Source organism: Epinephelus moara, chromosome 20, assembly GCF_006386435.1.
Source record: "Epinephelus moara isolate mb chromosome 20, YSFRI_EMoa_1.0, whole genome shotgun sequence".
Lineage (NCBI taxonomy): Eukaryota > Metazoa > Chordata > Actinopteri > Perciformes > Serranidae > Epinephelus > Epinephelus moara.
In genome coordinates, this window is record NC_065525.1 from 27,737,635 (window position 1) to 27,758,080 (window position 20,446).

A 20,446-nucleotide genomic window follows, 5' to 3' on the forward strand; every position below is an offset into this window, starting at 1 on the left:
TACCCCAGTGGAAGCCATTACTTAGCTGCTGTGGGTAGGTATAATCAATATATCTGTACTGTTTCTCTATTTCATTACATTCAAATGTGTTAAAAAGTGGAAAACTAGGATGTAATATTAGTGTTATGTAGGCTATATCACTATCGATTGTCAATTTTATAAAGTGTTAGTATCATAGTATAGTTTGTCATAAAAAAGTGTGAGTGTACATTTTTCCTGCGCGCTGGGCTTCAGTCATATGCTGGCTCCCTAAAATGGCACTAAGTCATCAAAACTTTCAAAACCCCTGATCTAAGATGTTTGTCTCAAAATACTCTAAAATAGTTGCTGTTTAGCTTCTAAAAATGTCTCCTGGAGGGAATTCCCCCCAAAACCCCCTGGAGGGTTGGATTGCAGAGAGTGGCTTGAACATGGCCCCCCATTGATAAATGGGTGATTCCGGCCCTGTCTCAAACCTGAGATGAAGTTACTGCGGGTCCTTTCTTGAAAAAAACATTGGAAGTGTTTCTTGCATTGCAAAATTATCACAAATAAACAAGACCAAACAACCGTAAGTGCGCACTGTCAAAGGTTTGCTTTATTGATCGAAACAATAGGCTCATGCATAGTCCAAAATCAATACACATTATCCCTAATGATAACAACTGTTACAAAAGAAAGATCCGATATGACCCAGTTGATATGAACAGACAAAAAAATACGAACACATTGAGGATGATACATTTAGAGAGGACAAAACAAAACGCGTTGTTCCGCCTGGGGACAAACATTTGACAGATGTCACAGCGAACTGGGTGCCCGCTCGTTGACTTCACGTCTCACCAGCGGTATGGATTGTGATTGGTCACTTTCGCAACTATTTCAACTGTGATTGGTTGCTGTGCACTGCGACGTCGATTATGATTGGACAAGCCGGTTAACTCCTCCCAGTACACACGGACAGAGTGAGTGAAATAACAACAACTCCCCGTGTCTCACCATACAACCTTACCACCTATTTAACCAGCTCAGGCCTAAGGTTAATGACACATTTACTGCCTGGGTTGAACTACAGCATGAGGTACTTTCAGATAATATAACTTTAACGACGTCACCTACATTGACAAAAGTGACTTCTACCGTTAGCTAGAAGGCTAAAAACAGTTAGCAGACAAACTCCATTTACCTGAAGACAGCATGTAAATAGCCATCAGTAACTAAATGTGAACGTTCAGCTTTAATAGCAGGCTTTTAGTTATTTTGTAGTTGTTCATAAATCTGCGTGTGGACTTTGTCCCGCCGCTCGCCAGCGACTTCCGGCTCACTTGACAGCTGCGGACGGACACCGGCATGTTTCCTCTCGACTCCCCGTGGAACATCTCGTTCGCGGGCTGCGGCTTCCTCGGTATCTACCACGTCGGTGTGGCCAGCTGTCTGCTGGAGCAGGCGCCTTTCCTGGTGCAACATGCCAGGCACATATATGGAGCATCAGCTGGAGCGCTCACTGCCACTGCACTGGTCACTGGAGTCTGTCTTGGTAGGTGTCTTTTAGATATATATTCATTTCCAGGAGATGGAAAGGATGCTGTTAAAATAGACGATAAGAGTGCAAAACTCCAGTAACAAGTGTATAACACTTGTGCTGTAAACTGCTTTAGTTTCCTACAGATGATAAAGATATGTTAAGTACTCATGGTACACTGTAAACATACTCTGTTACAAGAAAGAGTATTAACGTATATGAAGTATTGCCACCAAATTGTAAATTATTGGTAGGGCTCATTTTGCAGAATCACCTCTTTTACAGTGATAAAGTTATAGATTGTAGCTACTACAGCAATGGATTGGGCTGGAAAATATGGAGAAAAACAAATAACACAATATTTTTCACCAAATACCTGGATATTGATATTAAATATTAAAGACTGGTTATGAGGGCTTTTACAAAAATGTTAACACAATGAGATTTTTGATCAATAATCATCAGTAATGTGGATATTATGACTAAGTGGGTAAAGGCAAATAATAGAACAGCTAGAACGTACTGGTAGGTTCAGAAAATTACATCACTTTACTGTAATGCAGCCATTAAAACCAGCAAGAGACAACGCATACTATGGTATCCAAAGTTAAGATGACATCTAGTCCAGGATATCAATTTATTATTGATACATACAAGCCCTACAATCCATTACTACTTTTATTTCATTAACATATAGGCAACATTTTAATGTTGTAGCTTGAGGAGGTGGAGCTATTTTTGATGGAGCTAACATTTCTCTTGAGTAGTTTAATATTTAACAGTGTCACGTTTTATCATGTTTATTTGCAAAGCAACAAGTAGCTGCAGCTGTCAGACAAAAGTAGTTGTGTAAATGAGTAGAGTAAAAGGATAACATTGCATAAAATGTAGGCGAAATACTCTTATTTAAAGCACTTCAAAATGAAGTTCCTTTCCAACACTGTTAGCTACATTAAGCATTATCAATGGACCAATATGGTATTCTGATTATAACAATGTCAAAATGAATATGCCATACCAATGAAGCCCTTTCCAGTCTAATGGTGCTATTCAAAATGATAAACATATTTTCTTATGAAGACTCACTCTTAATTGTCTTACAAGGGGGGAAATGTTCAAGGGAAACATCCTCCTGATTGTTTTGTAAGAGAATAACTGTTGGCTTTTCTGTAAACTTGCTTTTCCAATTATAGTTGAGTACAATAAATACAATAAACAAAAAATATACTTAATTTTTTATTTTTTATTTTTTTTAATTGAAGCTGCAATTGATTAATTTATAATGTAGACAAAGCATAAATAACTTTATTCATCCCAAAACCTCCTACAGGATGAAGAAAGTGCTATATTATCTTTATCTAATCATTTACAGTAACGATGTCTTCATGTTTTCTCAGGGGAGGCTGGTGCAAGTATCATCGATGTTGCCAAAGAGGCGAGGAAGCGATTCCTGGGACCCATGCATCCTTCCTTTAACCTGGTGAAGATTGTGCGTCACATGCTGCGGCGCACTCTCCCGGCTGATAGCCACCATCGGGCCTGTGGGCGGTTGGGAATCTCTCTGACCCGAGTGTCAGATGGAGAAAATGTCTTGGTGTTGCACTACAACAACAAGGAGGAGGTGGTGCAGGTGGGGAACGGGTCGGAGAACATTTCTCTCAATGTTTTGATGTAAAGTTGGTTGATATTGATGGAATCAGATGTCAGGATACAGTTGATTTAATATGTATTTTTCAGGAATGTATTTATTGTTTTGCAGTAATATTGTACGGTACATACAAAAGTTGATTTAATATTTCAACACTGATAATGTGACGGTGTTTTGGGGCCATTTACATGAAGCCACATTTTGAGAAATTATCAGTAATTTGGTTATGATTGTATGATTTTAGAGCAGAATTCATTAGCAAATTGACCAATTAAGTCAGTTATCAAGAGAAAATGCCAAATGCTCTGTTTTCAACTTCTGAAATGTGAGGATTTGCTAATTTTCTCAGTTTTCTTTCATTTTAAACTGAATGTCTTTGTGTTTTGGACTGTTGGTCGCCACCTTGGGCTCTGGAAAATTATGACATTTTAACTATTTACTCACATTTCTTTGACAAAACAATTAATCAATCAATTGAAAAAATAATCTGCAGATTAATCGATAGTTAAAATAGTTGTGAGTTGTAGCCCTAATGGTAGGCAGTGATTGTTTGTTTGACTCAGCCACAGTAATGTAATATAATTTAACTGTAATGCATTCTTAAGACCAGAAGAAGACAGCATTTACTGTAAGTTGTATCATGACACTGTGATAACTTGTAATATATATTTTTACACTTTAATACCAATGTCATATCACTATATCATTCAGCTGTAATTTCACCGCCAGCAATTTGTCAAAAATGTTTTTCTTATGTGATCTCTTTGGTGAACTAGGCGTGTGTCTGCAGTGCCTACATCCCAGTGTATTGCGGCATTATTCCTCCGACACTGCAAGGAGTGGTGAGTAGATTCAATATTATTCAGCCTGTGTTCTCTGTCCTTGTGTAGTCCATATCCTGTATTTGTTCTAATGAAAATAAATCACCTTAATTACTTTCATGGATTTCAAATTAAGAATTGCACATTAGTTTTTGCTGTTGCAGAGGTGTAATGACCAGTGTAGTCTACCATGCAGCCTGTGCTGTATTTCCTCTCATTGTGTTTTGTTGTTGTTAAATTTAGCACCTTTTTTCTTCTGTAAGTGCCCCCATCGGTGCCCTCCCTTCCTCAAGAATGTGTTTGCCCTGAATGGCATGTGTGTGGAAACAACAATTATAAAATTCCTCCGGAGTTAGTGTTTGTCAGCGATCTCTGAACTAAAAGGGGAAAGCAGAACTTGTATTTTTTTTTCCTGTTGGACATGTTTCTAGTGCAAAGGTTTTCTGGGCAATATCGTTGCGCAATACCAGCGCTCCCACCCTCCCTCTGTGGCCTTTGTGATGGGTTTTAAGAGCTTACATGTGCCTGTGTGTGTATGTGTTTGTGTGCATGCAGGGCCAAAATGTGAGAGTGGCAGAGCCAGATGTGACCGCAGTGACTCAGGCTTTAAAGGGACAGTTCAACCCGAAATCAGAAATACATATTTTTCCGCTGACCCGTTGTGCTGTTCATCAGTCTAGATTGTTTTAGTATGAACTGCCAAGTGTTGGAGATTTCAGCCGTAGAGATGTCTGCCTTCTCTCCAATATAAAGGAACTAGATGGCACTCGGTTTGTGGTGCTCAAAGAGCCATCTCTACGGCCGATATCTCCAACACTCGGCAACTCACACCAAAACAATCTTGATGGATATATAGGACTACAGGTGAGAGGGAAAATAAGCATTTTCAATTTTAGGGTGAACTGTCCCCTTAAGGGTTTTTTGTCTTCTCCAAATTGTTGTGGCTCCAATTCAAGAAACTGATGTCAGTCTAATCTGTCATGCCTCCCACCTCAAAGTTTAAAAATCTCCCAGCTTTCATAAAAACAAACAATAGTCAGTAATGATGTCACTATTATCATATCACATGGGATGATCACTCTGTGGCCAAATAACACTGTGCCATCAGATGACAAACTTTTTGAAGAAATTGTGCAATTCATGATCTGTTTCTCTTTTTTCTGATGCTGATATTTACTGTGTATCATTCAGCGATATGTCGACGGAGGAATCTCTGACAACCTGCCTCAGTACGAGCTGAAAAACACCATCACCGTGTCCCCATTCTCCGGAGAGAGCGACATCTGCCCCCGAGACACTTCCACCAACATACACGAGCTGCGATTCACCAACACGAGCATCCAGTTCACTCTCACTAACCTCTACAGAGTCTCCAGGGCACTCTTCCCCCCAGACCCAATGGTAGGTCACTTGATTACAGCCTCGCTGATCATAAACACACACCTACAGATAAAGTGATTGAACGGGAGTGAACTCAATGGACTTGTTGTATGTGTTTGTTCTGAGTGCAGGTTATGAAGGCCATGTGTAAACAGGGATATAAAGATGCTCTGCAGTTTTTAAAGAGGAATGGTAAGAAACGGTGATTTATCTTTTTTCCAGCCTGTCACCTACACATGTTATGTTCTGTTTAAAAGAATTGTAATTGGTAATTGGTCAGTAAAACAAGCCTATTTGATTTTTGCCCTCTGGCCTGAACATATTCGTATGCAGAAACAGTATCATGCTGATATGATATCAGCTTCCTGTGACCACGTGTCACCAAATCAATAGACTGCTTGTGACTGAACTATTGTTACTCCTTATAGTTGCTTATTTGTTTATGTTTTCTGGCAGTTTGTAAGCACATAATCAACACTGCATTACAGAAATCACCATTAAAAAATATGCTGATTATTCTAATCTAGTTGAACAATTGAACTAACTGAAAAATTACCTCTGCATCGATCACGTTTTGCTTCTGTTTTCAGGATTGCTTAACTTCAACGGACCTCTCAGACACAGACCCCTGCCTTCTAGTGGGGAAGAAAATAAGTATTATCATGATGAGGAGAAGGAGGAGGAGGAGGACAATAAAGACGGTGAGGAGGAGGAACAGCTACAAGTGGAAGAGGCAGCAGTGGTGGTTCCATGCAGTTCCATAACAGATGAGCATATCATTGAGCACCTTCCACCCACCCTGCACAAAGGTAACATATTAGGGAAGCATGAATGAAAGTTATGGCGTCATGTCTCATCTATTGTCACTTTCCTGGGAAAATCAGGTATCTTTAAAATGTCAAGAAAAACAGCCCTGCTTTGGCTTTCACATAATCCAGTGGGTTTTAATGAGTATTTATCTTTAGAGCAGGGAGATAATACTCATGTTTAATAATAAGGCCATTAATAAAGTATAAAAAAGTGGTAGGAATGATACGTATTTACTTATTTCTACTCCTTTTCGGACATGAAGTGTCTTGCTTGAGTTAGATAATTCATCATAGTTTAACACCATATCTGCTTGTTCACACGTTTGCAAAGAAATGCAGGTAAAACAGCCGATTGATTTGAAAGTTGTCAGTGTATTAAAATGCAAAGATAATGTTACCAAATCAGTGGCTGCCTGGACGTTAGGGATTTGATAAATACATACAGAAATTCAGAAATGGACAATGGTCAGTTCCAGTATAAAGTATGGTCCTTTGAGTTAATGCATTCAGTTTACAGTAGCTGTAATCAGAACAGCACGATCACACAAATGGGTGTTTTGTGAGCGACTTTCCATTGGTTAATAGTTCCCTTTTCAAACATGGATTGGACAAGAGCACCTTGTATATTATATTATATTATGTTCACTGTACTGACATTTTTAGTTAAATATACACATTTTAACACACAGCACGTCTCCTGTTTTGCTCATAACTAGTGCTACATAAAGCAGGTTAATGCTATGAATATTCTGTGGTTACCGTTGTGGTTCTCTTTGCCTCCCTCTGCAGCTCTAGTGGAGGCCTGCATGGAGAGGAGGAGCCTGAGGCGGTCGCTAAGCAACCTCCTTCCTGTCAGGATGGCCTCAGCCATGATGCTCCCCTACACGCTCCCCGTGGAGTCTGCTATGTCCTTGACTCTCAGGTACCGTAGGACTTAATTACATCTGATCCCATTCCCTTATTAATTGATGCACACTCAGAGTAATACTACAGCACACCACAGAACTACTACTGTGTGTCTACTGGGGTCTTACGTGTGTCATTTTATATTTTGTAACAGTAACACTGTTAAACATTAAAATGAAGGACCAGCCCTCTGTTGTGCCAATCGACTAACACTGACATATCTTGTGTGTAGGCTTCTGGAGTGGCTGCCAGATGTGCAAGAAGATGTGGGATGGATTCGGGAGCAGTTACTAAAAGTCGCGCAGCATGTTCTTAACCAGGCCTCCAAAAGCATTTCCCAGCATGTATCTGCCAGGTAGGTGACTTTACAGCAGAGATAAACCTGTTTACAGCCTGGTACATGGTTTTGGTGCCATAGCTAATTTTCCTTCGTGGCTCCCTTAGTCAGTAGTTTTAATGTTTGGGCTGATTGGTGTATTATCACCTTTACGATTGAAGCAAGCAGACACAGAGCAACATTATCATTCATTTGGAGACTCATTTCTGTCCACCCGTTGAATGTCAGTCCAATTTAAACTCTTTTTTTGGCTCTGTTTTTGGTCTCTACCAACTCCAGAGCAAAATATCTGTGGCAGGTTGTACCAAAAACCTTAAGTTAAGATTTTCCTTAAGGTCTAAGTTAAGGTTTCCTTTAAATAAAAGCAGTTGCACAACACACCCTTAATTCTTCTCCTTCTCTGTTTCCTTAAAGTGTTCACTTAAGCATTAAGATTTTCTCCTTCTCTTAGTCTTACACTTAGGGGATCCCTTAAAGCTAGTTAAACCTTTGTGCAAAAGAGCCTAGCAACCAAAGTAAGGAAAAAACTTACAGTACCTCTTACTCTATCTTAATGTAACTTTGTGAGGAAGTATCCAGTAGATTATAGTAGTTTTCTCTGTTCATTATTTACATGTTTTATATGCTCTTTACGTTAAATTTGGAATTATTTAATATGGCGCTCCTTACATGCAGGTAGACTTATAATTAAGTTCAATGGAGTGATGAATATAAGATGTGAGGTGCCACTAGTGTTGTCAATGTTCAGTTGTCCTGCGTTCTTTTTCGGACATTAAAGTTACACAGAGAAGCCGTCCCTGTGCTCTTACTTCACCCACAGCCCTTTGATAGTTAATTCAGTAACTAGTAAGTTTATGGTAAGACAGTAGAGAGAAACCTGCCTTACGTACATCATTAGATTTTATTGCATTATCCTCCCACATTTATTGTTTTCTGTTTGCTGTTATTTGTGGATCACATTTACTTTTTACTGTTTGACCAGAAGTAAGACATTTTCCTCCTCTAAACAGTTTTCTTTTCTTGTCCTCTTTTCTTCACTGTTCATAGAATACGTGAGACAGTAACAGATGAGGCATTAACAGGTATCACTAGCGCTTGTGCAAGCAAACAATCTCCATGAAAATTGCATAACTTTGAGGTTGTAAATTTTTTTTAATGCTGTAGATAACTCTTTAAAGGGATTCTGTGCAACACCCTTAAGTAAGTCCCTCAGCTAGGAGGAAATTAGCCTTAAGTGTAATAATTTAGTAGAAAACTTAAGGTGTTTTGTGCAACTGACCACTGGTTCTTAGGCTGCTTAAGGCTCCATTGTGTTCAGCTAGTTGCTATCTTTGCCTTTTTGATGCTAAGCAGGTAGTGTAGAGTGGGTTTCACTGCCTGCTGCGGCTGAAAACAACACTATGAGAGTGAATCAAAACAGTAGTGTGTGGGCGGACAGCTAAACAATGAGCTCAAACTAACCATAAAGCTTTCGAAAGCCGAGGGGAGCTGCAGATTCTCATCATCACTTGATACATATAGTTCAATCAGGAGAGACAGAAGAAAGAAGTAAAGATAATATTTAATACAGAATATGAGTGTGCAGATTAACAGATGATTTGTGCTGAGTAAGATTTAACTTTGGCACTTAGACACCAGAGTGAGATATTTTGTGATTAAGAGACATCTGAGTGGCAGTAAAAGAAATCCCTCAATCAGATCTCCCCCCAATTAGATCTGCTACATTCCTAAATCAACTGTCAGGCAATTTCAAATGTGGAGCCTGTGCACAATGTAACTTCACCAATAAATGTGACTCTTTCTACCATCCTACTACTGGACAAAAGTTTAAGATCAGGGGCACGATTACATGTAAAACAACACATGTGGTGTACATGATTAAATGCCCATGTTCCCTAGCCTATGTTGGTATGACGACAAGAGCGCTTAAAACTAGAATAAGTGAACACAGAAGTGATATCCGGACAGGAGATATGAGAAACCCAGTAGCAGCACATTTTAAACAAATGAGCCATAATGTCTCTATGCTGAGGTACATTGGTATTGAAAGATTGGAATATCCACGAAGAGGGGGATCGGACCAGACCACTACAACAAAGGGAAACATTCTGGATCCATAAATTAAAGACACTCCAACCCCATGGGATGAATTTGGACTTTGATATTAGACCATTTTTGTAAATAATACGTATGTATATATTTTTTCTTTTTATAAATGTTTTTATAAATGGTTTTTCATAAGTGTATTAATTGAATCTGTGAAAAACATGATAAAATGCATCTGTGATTGATTGAGAAATAATATTATTCCTATATGTATTTTGTAGGTCTCCAGATAGCCTCACTCTTATTGGAGGACATGCTATAAAAAAAAAAGAGGGACTGCCCTTTACTCTGTAAGCCTGATGAAGCCTCCTACGTGAGGCGTAACGTTGCTTATTTGTTTGGTGTGGGAATAAAGCACGGGAGCAGCAATACATCGTGTGCGACAAATCCTGATTTCTCAAGTAAAAGAAATCCCCCCATGCAGTCCAGACACTGGTGGTGGTGGTGGCTGATGACTCTGAGGCTGCTGACTGCCAAAGTGTATGAGGCTGATGAATCTGTAAAGACTAGATGGTGAGGAGGAGGTGGAGGGCGCATGACAGCAGCAAGAAAGAACTACGGCAGAAAAGAACCATATTTAGAATGAGGAGCAGTGAGATGATAGGCTGACAGAGAAGGTGTGTCGTAGTGCTATTGGTTGATTGTGTATCAGCTGATGACTCAATTGACCTACCCAGATAATGACATCAAGAGACAGTGAGTGAGCATATGTGCAAGGAGTGAATTGCAGGGTGAGAAAGAACTCATCTTTAACACTTCTTATTCTAGGCTTTCCTGGCAGCTGGAGCTCCACCATTCCCAGTCCCTCCCATCCCGGCTCAGCTCCGCCAACCTGTTTCCCAGCTGGGTGAATGGAGGCAGCTCTTCGGTCCTGGATGCCTTCATGCGTCTCGACCATTACAAGAGGCAGCTGCTGTCTGGAGTGCTGTGTGTCAACATGGACCTGCAAAGCTCCTTCAACACTGGACCGATGTTGCCAGATAAGAGCCTTCCCGCCCTCCCCTTCGATGAAGGTCTCGTAATGAACATAGATTCTGCTGATATTCCACCTGCTGCCAACTCTGAGAAAACCATCAGCGGCTCATAAGAGCTCCTGGAGGGTTTCTGGTGAAGATGGAAGTGGCACTGAGGTTCAGACGTACTAACTCTAGGTCCAAAACATTTGAACAATATTTGCATCAGATTTTAACATCTGTTTACACGCTGATATTTAGATACTTTTAAGACGCCAAAGCCATTTGTAATCTAATCAGCCCCTTTGTGTAGTGTTTGAAAATGGTAATAATTTACCATGTTAATATTTAACGTGTATTAAATACGTTCATGACACTAACGAGTCTTTAGCTATAGTATAATCTGGCAACCCGTAGACAGTGTGTCTACAGAAGTGCATTTAAACTTAGCACATGTGCTCAAACATGTACAAGCTTGAATTACAGGACGTTACTAACAAAAATGCACACTAGAAATAGCATTGTTAAAATAAGAGACTGTTTATGCTTTAGTGGAATGTAGACAGACCAGTAGTTAAACACAACAGTGTTCCTCCTGCGTCCGGTTATGAGCTCCAAGTCGCCTCTGACCAACAGTGGATGCATCGATCTGTTTGTTACATGTAGTTACTCCATGATGCAAGTATCAATGCAGTATTGTGAAAAAAAACATTGTCTTTGGTTTGTGTGAATGTCCTTGTTTTATGTCTTTATAATTATTTATATGAAAATGTGTAACACTTCTCTGCTCTGTTTTACCAATCATGGAAACTTGATTTACTTACATGTAAATTACAGCTTTTTAAGATTTAATTTAAATCTATGTTGTATTTCTGCTCAAAATCAAAATCTTTTGATTTTATATTACAAATTTTACCTTTTGCACATACAATCAAAAATGTATTTTTTTTAATTAATCAAAGAATCACTTTAATCTAAATTGCACTTTTTCATTTAATACCACTTGACTGAATGCTTTTCTTGTACTGTGTACAACAAGAAATTCTGTTGTGCCTTAAACTTTAATGAAATAATTGCCAAGTGAATTAAGCATTGTCAGAATGTTACAAGGAATACTATTTAAGTGATCATTAAATAACGTGTTGTTTGACATTGACTTCTCCCCATGAGTGTTTTGTCATTGCTGTGAATACTCAGAGTTCAGTTGAACAACAGTGATCCTCACATTACCCAGAAAAGCTTTGACTTACAGTGAATGCGTACACAGAGCAGGGAACAGTACACACGCCGTAACAGTAACCAAACAGTGAATCAGGCACCTGACATCTTGGGACGCATCCAGGTAATTCCAGCAACATGACAAATAATCACAGCAATAATCTTTTATGCACTGCATGACACAGTCTAAAGGGAAAAGGGAAACAGAAAGTGTGTAATCTGAAAATTGGCAAGACAGGTTAATTTTTTTAATTAGTCCCAGGTTCATTTTGCCATTATATGACCCAAAATTGAATTTTATGCTATGTTATTTCATTAATTAAATCCTCCTTAGAAAAATTAGGAACTGTGATGATAAAATCCACTAATGCAATAATAACAGTAGTTATTCTGGTATTGTGAATATAGTAAAATATGTTGGAAAGGTGTATAAATAAAAGATGAGATAAGATTTGCCTTTATTGACTCAAAGACTCAGAGGGCAAAGTCAGTAGTTGCAGCAGCACAAGGACAGAAATGAGCATAGATAAACAAATACATTCAAAAAATAAAGGTACATAACACAAAAAAATAAAAACAAAATATACAAAATATAAAAATATGAATAGAAGTTACAAGAACAATTAAAGACAAAAATTACAGGGTAAAAGTGACAGTAATGTGAGCATTAACAACAGAGTCAGCAGTATAATACTCACTGTTTCTCAGTAATAATAAGAATTACAATACAAATATAATACATTATATAATGTAATAAAACAGTGTAACATTAACATGATATCTAGTAGTATAGTAGAGTATAATATAGAATGGGGTATAATGTAAAGTATAAAGTGCAATGTAGTGATACAGTAACCTGTAACACAGGCTAATTGTGCAGCAATACATAAGTTACATACATAAATACATACTTTTTTATATTATAATAAGGTTCAAGGTTCAGTTTATTGTCATTATCACATTAAAAACAAGAGGGAACATTTAAAATAGACCTATAATAAATGATTAAATACCCTAAAAGCCTATAATAACACATACAACACTTTTTTTTAAAGCAGCATTTTAAAGTGCGTTAAGGTGCATACATTTTGACCTCAACTAATAAATCAAGATACATGATATAGTAATAAATGCTGCTAATAAAATAAAAATGATTAACTAGAGACAGTTAACGGTGGCCGTACCGTACTGTCAGGAGTAGAGGCGCATGTCGGGAATCCCCTCATCCTGCTCACACATCATAACTAACTCATCATCATACACCGTCTTATCAGCTGTGGTCTGTTGCGCAAGCTGTTTAATTAACCGGGTGTCCTTGATAAGCTCGGGGAATCTTGGCATCAAACGAGTCAGCTACAAAGACTAAATATTTGTTGAACTAGATTTTTAGATTACACTGATTTTTACCTTTTACACTCGACATGCTCCTTTATTATTGTTGCGTAGTTAGTCTACGTGACTGCGACTTCAAGTGGTGTCGGAAATATGGGAACCGAGGAGCAACTCTGATATATATTCACTCAAATAGTATTTTAGGGATACTATTTTTAGTTTGCCTCTGAAAGAATGCAGTCTGTGATTTATTGTAAAACATACGTATCTGAAAGTTATGTTGACCTTTATGTATATAGCCTATCTGTAAATTATATCTATTATTTCACTTTTATTTGTCACTAATTCTGTGACGCTCTAAGTAAAATGCTTTATTGTGATTCACACCCAGACTCACTCTGTCCATAATGAACTGGTATCAGTAGAGAATTTACACTGAATCATAAAGTTTGTCTTCATAATCAACGGTAACTCCATCAATCACTTTATTTGTCTCCAAATGTTACACAACACTACACTAAAACACAAAGCACATGATCACATTATGTAAATACAATAAATAAAATTAAAGAAAAAACAGTGGACATAAGTTAAAACAACTTAAACGCAGTTAAATTGTGAATAAAAATCTAAAATCTCAAGGTATTGAGAATCTGGGTCCTGAAGTGATCTATTACTAAACTGAAATATTAAAATGTAACATTCCTCAGTTAGGGAAAACAGGCTTTTAATTTTATTTTTTTTTAATCGTTTTTATTTATCATTTATTGTGGTTTTTTGTCTGCACTTTAACTTGTGTAGACTTATTTTTCTTCTTGTCTTTAGGTTATCCATCATTGTCTGACTGTTGTAGAAAAGAAAAGAAAAAAGAAAAGGCAATGTAAATGCAGTGTTGAGAAGAAAATACACAGTCCCTCCCACTGTATAAGAGATTTCCGAGTACCCCATGAAGGCAGCACAGGACTGCCACTCAGTCAGAAGTTCGCAGTGAAGTTCACGGCTCCGGTTCCCGGTTGTCTCCACCAGAGGGGGCACCGCCCGGGGCAGGCTCAATCCAAACCAGCCACTCTGCTCCTCTCCTCGTACCATGAGCTGAATCTGTCCGGACAGACCAGGGAAGATGGCGGCCACTGACCATTCCCGGTCCGAAGCTGCCAAACAGCGACGGCAGGATCAGCTGCAGCGATGGCTGGGCTCGGAGACGGATCGGACGGGATCCGAGGCCCGGGAAACTTCGAGCGGTTCCGGGACGCGGCGGGCGAAAGTCCGGTTCGCCCAAGGAGCCGTGTTTATGGCCGCCTGCTCCGCCGGGGACCGGGAGGAGGTGGCAGCGCTGCTCCGGCAGGGAGCTGACATCAACCACGCCAACATAGACGGACTGACAGCGCTTCATCAGGTAGGTTACTCTTTAACCGTTAATTATAAAGTGCGTGCTCGCGAGTTAACCGTTGAGTTTATGCTAACTGGCGCTCAACGGTTATCCGTTAATTATCCTTTACAGCGAAGAAGCTTTGACTTCACTCATCACGGAGTTAGTTAGAGGCGGTAAACTAAACATTTCCTTTACTTTTAACAAAGCTGTAAGTATAAATTAGCTTAAACTCGTCACTTTATCATGTGTAGGTTTGTTTTAAAGTTCCAGCAGCAGTATATCTGGCCTGTGTGTTAGTTTATTAGCATGTTGGGAGGCTGGGCCATTCTCTGCTGTGCTCACTGAGTTATAGGCTTCTTTTTCTGGCGTACTATGTTGATATATGGGGATAGCTGTAAAAACCGGTCGCCTCAGAGTCTGTGGGATCATTTTAGACATTAAAAGGCACTGACTCACACAGTCCCTGGTGGAGTCAGTAAAAATACTAGGTCTTTTTCATCATCTGATCAACAGGTCTTAGGGAGGAAAGCAAACTAAAAGCATGTCTGCTACCACTATCAGCAGGACATCTATGGCAGAATCAAAGAGGATTATACATTCAGTTTTTGAGCATTGTTACTTCTGCATGTCCCAAATTGGCTGCACTTCTTCTGAGCACGTTCCAGTCTTAATGCAGCTCAGCCTTAAGGTCCCTCCTCCCCTTGACTTCAGTCATAACACAGTGGAGCAGCCTGGACAACATCACTGTCACACAAGCCCTCAGTGATGCAGTATTTCCTCTGCTTTTATGATGCCGCGTGTCATAAACACATTGCCTGCCTCTCTGCATACACTGAACTCACAGTCACACGGACTCAACTTTGATATCTCAGGCGAGCTTGTCAACATAAAAGATGTTGTGCTTTTAATTTTCCTGCCCACTGGAGCTGAATTATGGTTCAGCTGTGTGCTGGCGGTGATGTCATGCTCCGAGATGATTGGTGCTTTCCCCCTAATTTGAGCCAATTGTGTGTTTTTGATAAAGTTGCCTTCCCATGACCGGCTCTGAGCGCGTTCCTGCCACGATGTTGGATGAACGTGCCCTCTTTTGGGTCGATCCACACGTCGGACCGTCACCCAGTGTGGTCCCTCTCCTGCCCTCCATCCCTTTCTCCCCTGTTGCTCATCGGCTGCCTGGCAACCAGAATTAAATATAGGCCCACACTCTCCAAACTTTCCATCCTCTCCATCCAAAGCCTTTCTGTCTTCTCCACTGTGCTCCCTCTCTCTCCTTTGCTCCCCTCCCCCTCCTCCTCCTCCTCCTCTTCACTCTGCCTCTCTTTCTCCTTCCCCTTGCCAATTCCCCATGGTGGGGACTTTAGGGATTTCGGATGAAGAAATGGAAAACATTCCTCAAACAGCACAAGCTGCTGTTGTCAAAGGCGATTTCCACAATGAGTCACTTGATGACCCAGTGAAGGAGTCTGCTGGGAGGCAGTGTGTGTGTGCACCCTCGTAACGCAGAGGGCACGAGAAGTGCCCTCTGTTCATTCATTCGGCTTGGAGCACCCACTTGTTCAGAGGGATCCCCCTCTGCTGCCAGTGAACGCTGCTTTTGACTCCCAAACTCCTGGCTCTGCTTTGTCGAACAAGCCTCATCTCGGGCTCTTAAGGCAACCACGTCTTTTTTTCCCCCCACCCTACTACCTGACTAATTATCTCATATTATGAAGAAGGGTGGAGACTCGTAGCAGCTTTGTGATTAGTTGATTTAGCCCAAAAGCAAAGCCTCTTAGGTGGCTTAAGATGGACAAGGTTCTGTGTGACTACAGACACTTGCTTCTGCGACGTCTTGCAGAGTAACTGATGATAATGAACAGTTTGAAGTGCTGTCACATTAGGGGGTGCAGTGTTGTTCTGAGCCGATGTCATCTCATCAGCTCTTAGTGATGAAATTAGTATCACAGTGGGAAAATAAGAATACATAAAGGTTGGCCCAATCAAAATGAATAAGAAGTTATGTCGCTGCCCTTATTTTTTTTACACCAGTCACTAATATATTTGTTATTAACACTCATTTCAGGCTGATTTCTATCTGTTTTACACTGCAAAATCTTCACAAGTAGTTTTAGCTACGTCAGCGGCATGACTCTAGGGGTGGTGGTGTCGGTCTGTCAGTCTGTCAGTGAATCACTTTGGTCCAGACTGAAATATCTCAACAAGCGTTTGATGGATTACCATGATATTTTGTATAGACATTTATGGTTCTAAGAGGATAATCCTACTGACTTTGATATTTTCGGTTTTGAATGAGATGTCTCAGCTGTTGGATGGATTGTTGAATATGGTACTGATATTCAAAGCCCCCTCAGGATGAATTGACATGACTTTGGTGATCCCTCAACGTTTCATGTACTGCCGCCTGCAGGTCAGAATTTCACTCAGTCCTGTACTTTGATTTATGACCAAATACGTGCAAAACTAATGCCAAATTGAAAATGGCTGCTCTCCGCTCACAAATCATGTTTTTATTGTCTGTACCGAGGGTACGGACAGAGTTTGGCAAATGAGCATTTGTGTATGCAGCTCCTTATATGTGGAACTTCTGCAGAAGGACTTCAGGTTGCTCTCATTGGTTCCTCTCAGCTGTTTCAAAGCGCTGTTGCAGGATTTTTGTACACAGTCTTCTATATGACAGTGTCACGGTGTGTCTTAGCTGGTCTTTGTAATCATGTGTAGTTGCTGTTTTTTGCATTTTTATGGTTAATCTCTAACATACTTTTGGGTTTTCTTTATAGTAATCTTATTTTGTGTTTTATATTGCTTGTTTTAGAGCTTTAACTTGTTCTATGTTGTCTGTCTGTAACTTATGTTGCTGCCTGTCTCGGCCAGGACACTCTTGAAAAAGAGATTTTAAATCTCAAGAGGTTTCTCTGGTTAAATAAAGGTGAACTAAATAATAAATTAAACATTGCTATCAGTTTCAGCTGGACTTGTGTTAAGTGCCAAGCATACTACGCTATCATGGTAAACATGGTGAATATTTTAGCTGCTTAACATCAGCATTTTCAGTGGAAACATGTTGGCATGTTAGCATTTAGCTTACCCTAACACTAACCAATCTAACTCACCTTGACTAAACCTAACCAACCCAACCAGGAAGAGAAGAGTGGGTCATTCCTTCGCTATCCTAGGAAATGCAAATGAACGTACCTAACAGCCTCACAAGTCTTGTCTTTGTCTATAATTTACATCTAAAGCCCTTATTTTCTTAAATACATAAAGAAATACCTCATCAATTAGTCAACCAACAAAAAAATAATTTCATCTGTTGACTATTTTAGCAATACATAAATTGTTATAGTAATTTATCAAAAAGAAGCGCCTCATATGTTTCAGTTTCCAGCTTCACAAATGTGAGGATTTGCTGCGTTTGGCTGTTTTTTGTATAACTTCTGGTTTTCAGACATAACAAGCAATATGAGGATATTCCCTCAGGCCCTGGGGATTGTTTATGGGCACTCCATGTTAGTTTCTGCAGTAATCAGTAATTACTTTGAGGTATTCCTTATTAGAACCAGAGACCGAAGATTATCTCAATTTAGGCTGCTCATTATCTTTTTCAGCAGTAGTTTCTAACGTACACTGCAAAACAGATCTTTTAAAGTCATTTTTGTCAATAACTGAATCACAAAACTCTTATTTTATTTTACTTAAACTAACAAAGTTGGAAAGTTATTGCGTTCTTTTCCTAGTACAAATCAACTTCCTTTGATACTGGTGCAGAGATCTGCTTCAGTCTGTCGTGTTTTAAGGCCACACTTATTTCTATAAAATTCTTGAAATATGTTTGTATTTAAAACAGTCTGATATCATCTTACCCCACTGGCTATTTTATGACTTTTGTTTTTTAAAGGAATGAATTTAATAACCTTAGATTTTTTTTGCAGTATAAAAGCTGTTGTCTTGAAAAAGAGGCATTCACAGATCCTACCCTCTGACTTGTTTTTCTCATAAACATTAAAGCAACATATCATAACAAAATCCCATGAGATCCTCATGGGATTCGTCTCGGGACTTGTCTCGGATCACATTGGGATCTCAGCTAGACTTCGCTGCAGGAAAAGCAGCTAAATAGATTCGCTGTTTGACTCACGCCACAAAATGACTGTTTTGGAAAGTACTTGAGGGCCTTTAGCGGCCCACTTAACAGAAAGTCATTACAAGTAGACACAGTAGTCATTGTTTGAGCCCCAGTGCTTTAGATGAATTTAATAGATTTTGGAAGTGTCTTTAGTTTTGACTTTCACAACAAACCAAAACGAAGTGGGTCAAAGATCGTCTCTACTGTACTGAAACTGTAGTCTGACTGACGTGTGCTTTTTTTTTTTTTTTTTTTAAATGGGCGTAGTGGGGATTCTCATAACAAACGACCAACAATAAACACTTGTATAGCAATCCATCATGTGGCTGTGTGTCCTCTGGCAGGCCTGCATTGATGAAAATGCTGAGATGGTGCAGTTCCTGGTGGAGAGTGGGAGTGACGTCAACAGAGGGGACAACGAGGGCTGGACTCCTCTGCACGCTGCAGCCTCCTGCGGCTTCATCCAGATTGCTAAGTGAGTGCTGATCATCAACACACTGACGCATCACTGCTGTTATAACCCAGATACCCTAAAGTCCTAGGATGACACTGAAGCTGAGTCACTGTTTAAATGCTATGGTTGTGAATAATATGTATATTACAGTTGAATAAACACTGTCAGTGTTTATATATTTATTATACAATTAAGAAATATGTATCATCATATTCTGGTTTAACTGTTTCATTCTCAACTCAACACTGTATGTTGACTTTTTGTTTTTGAAGATACCTGATAGAGCATGGTGCTCACGTTGGAGCAGTGAACAGTGAAGGAGAGCTTCCTCTGGACGTAGCCACAGAGGACGCCATGGAGAGACTTCTTAAAGGGGAAATCAAAAAACAAGGTGAGGAATCGCTCATATTAACACCCCCATTCCACCTTAAAGTCCAATGCTGCATCTTGTCTTTCCTGTTGGGACATGGCTGTGCACATGATCTATAAGATAATCTCAAATACATGATTATTACAAAATGTAACCATCTATGTTATCATTAGAATTAATAGTTTAATTAAGTCATTTTTCAAACAAAAACATTTGCCAAACATTTGCTGGTTCTTGCTCCACAGATGTGAGGATTTGGTTTTTCTGTTTTTAATCATTGTAAACTGAATATCTTTAGGTTTTTAGCTTAAGGTGTTTTTTGACTAAAACAAGCCAGCTGAATATGCCACCCTGGGTTCTAGGACATTATCATGGGCATTTTTCATGATTATGTAATGCACTTTTTTATGTAATAAGTAATTTTTCTTAAAAAATAAATAAATAGATAAATTATCTTTAGTTGCTTTATTTTTCCCATCAAGATCTAGTTTCTTCTACACTTAAATTTAGTTATTTAACTGTATTATCTTTGATGCATTCAGTTAAAGGAATACTTCACCCACAAAATGGTTATTTGCATATCAGATACTCACCCCGTGTAATGTTGATTTGGTGAAGAAAACTTTGTTTTTCTCACAATCCTCCACGCTGAATGATAGATTAAAGAGCAGAGAAAATACTTAATGGATTAAAGTAAAGGGGGCCATGTCTAACAAAAGCAAAACTATATCAAAACATCCATTTAAAAGCTCTCACACAACTCATGCAGTATTATCCATGTCTCATTTTTCCAGTCATATGCTCAGTAATTCCCAAACACATGCATTTTAGGTAGGTGGATGGATGGACGGAAGGACGGACGGACGGACGGACAGATAGATAGATAGACTGATAGACAGAGAGATAGATTGATAGATAGAAGGTGCGTTTGAAATCTACTAGGGCTGTACCCAAATATTCAGATATTCGAATATTCGTTTCTACGGGTAGGTATTCGTTATGAAAATTTGGTATTCGATATTGGTTTTTTTATTTACTTTTTTTTTTTTACATATTTTTTTGGTGCTAAATGTAGTCTTTTTGTTGTTGGTAAATGTAGGTTATCAATAAAAATCA

General features: G+C 39.2%; 2 protein-coding genes across 7 annotated transcripts in view; both read left to right on the forward strand.

Moving 5' to 3' along the window:
* Nucleotides 1–965: 965 nt before the first annotated feature.
* On the forward strand, nt 966–11,617 carry pnpla2 (patatin-like phospholipase domain containing 2). The gene is given in 10 exon segments (XM_050073163.1): nt 966–1,516; nt 2,899–3,131; nt 3,926–3,991; nt 5,162–5,371; nt 5,482–5,542; nt 5,941–6,159; nt 6,949–7,081; nt 7,298–7,420; nt 10,277–10,574; nt 10,576–11,617. Coding segments are annotated over 10 exon segments (1,608 nt in total). The 5' UTR covers nt 966–1,329; the 3' UTR covers nt 10,654–11,617.
* A 2,301-nt stretch (nt 11,618–13,918) lies between these two features.
* zmp:0000001167 (protein phosphatase 1 regulatory subunit 12A) overlaps nt 13,919–20,446 on the forward strand; it is a 19,937-nt gene continuing 13,409 nt past the window's right edge. For 3 of the 6 annotated variants that reach the window (XM_050073336.1, XM_050073335.1, XM_050073334.1), the window contains exons 1-3: nt 13,919–14,407; nt 18,851–18,981; nt 19,233–19,351. In XM_050073336.1, coding sequence (XP_049929293.1) covers nt 14,132–14,407; nt 18,851–18,981; nt 19,233–19,351 — 526 coding nt within the window. In that variant the 5' untranslated portion in view covers nt 13,919–14,131. The remainder of the gene's footprint in view (nt 14,408–18,850; nt 18,982–19,232; nt 19,352–20,446) is intronic. The other 3 variants (XM_050073333.1, XM_050073337.1, XM_050073332.1) reach the window with 3 other exon arrangements.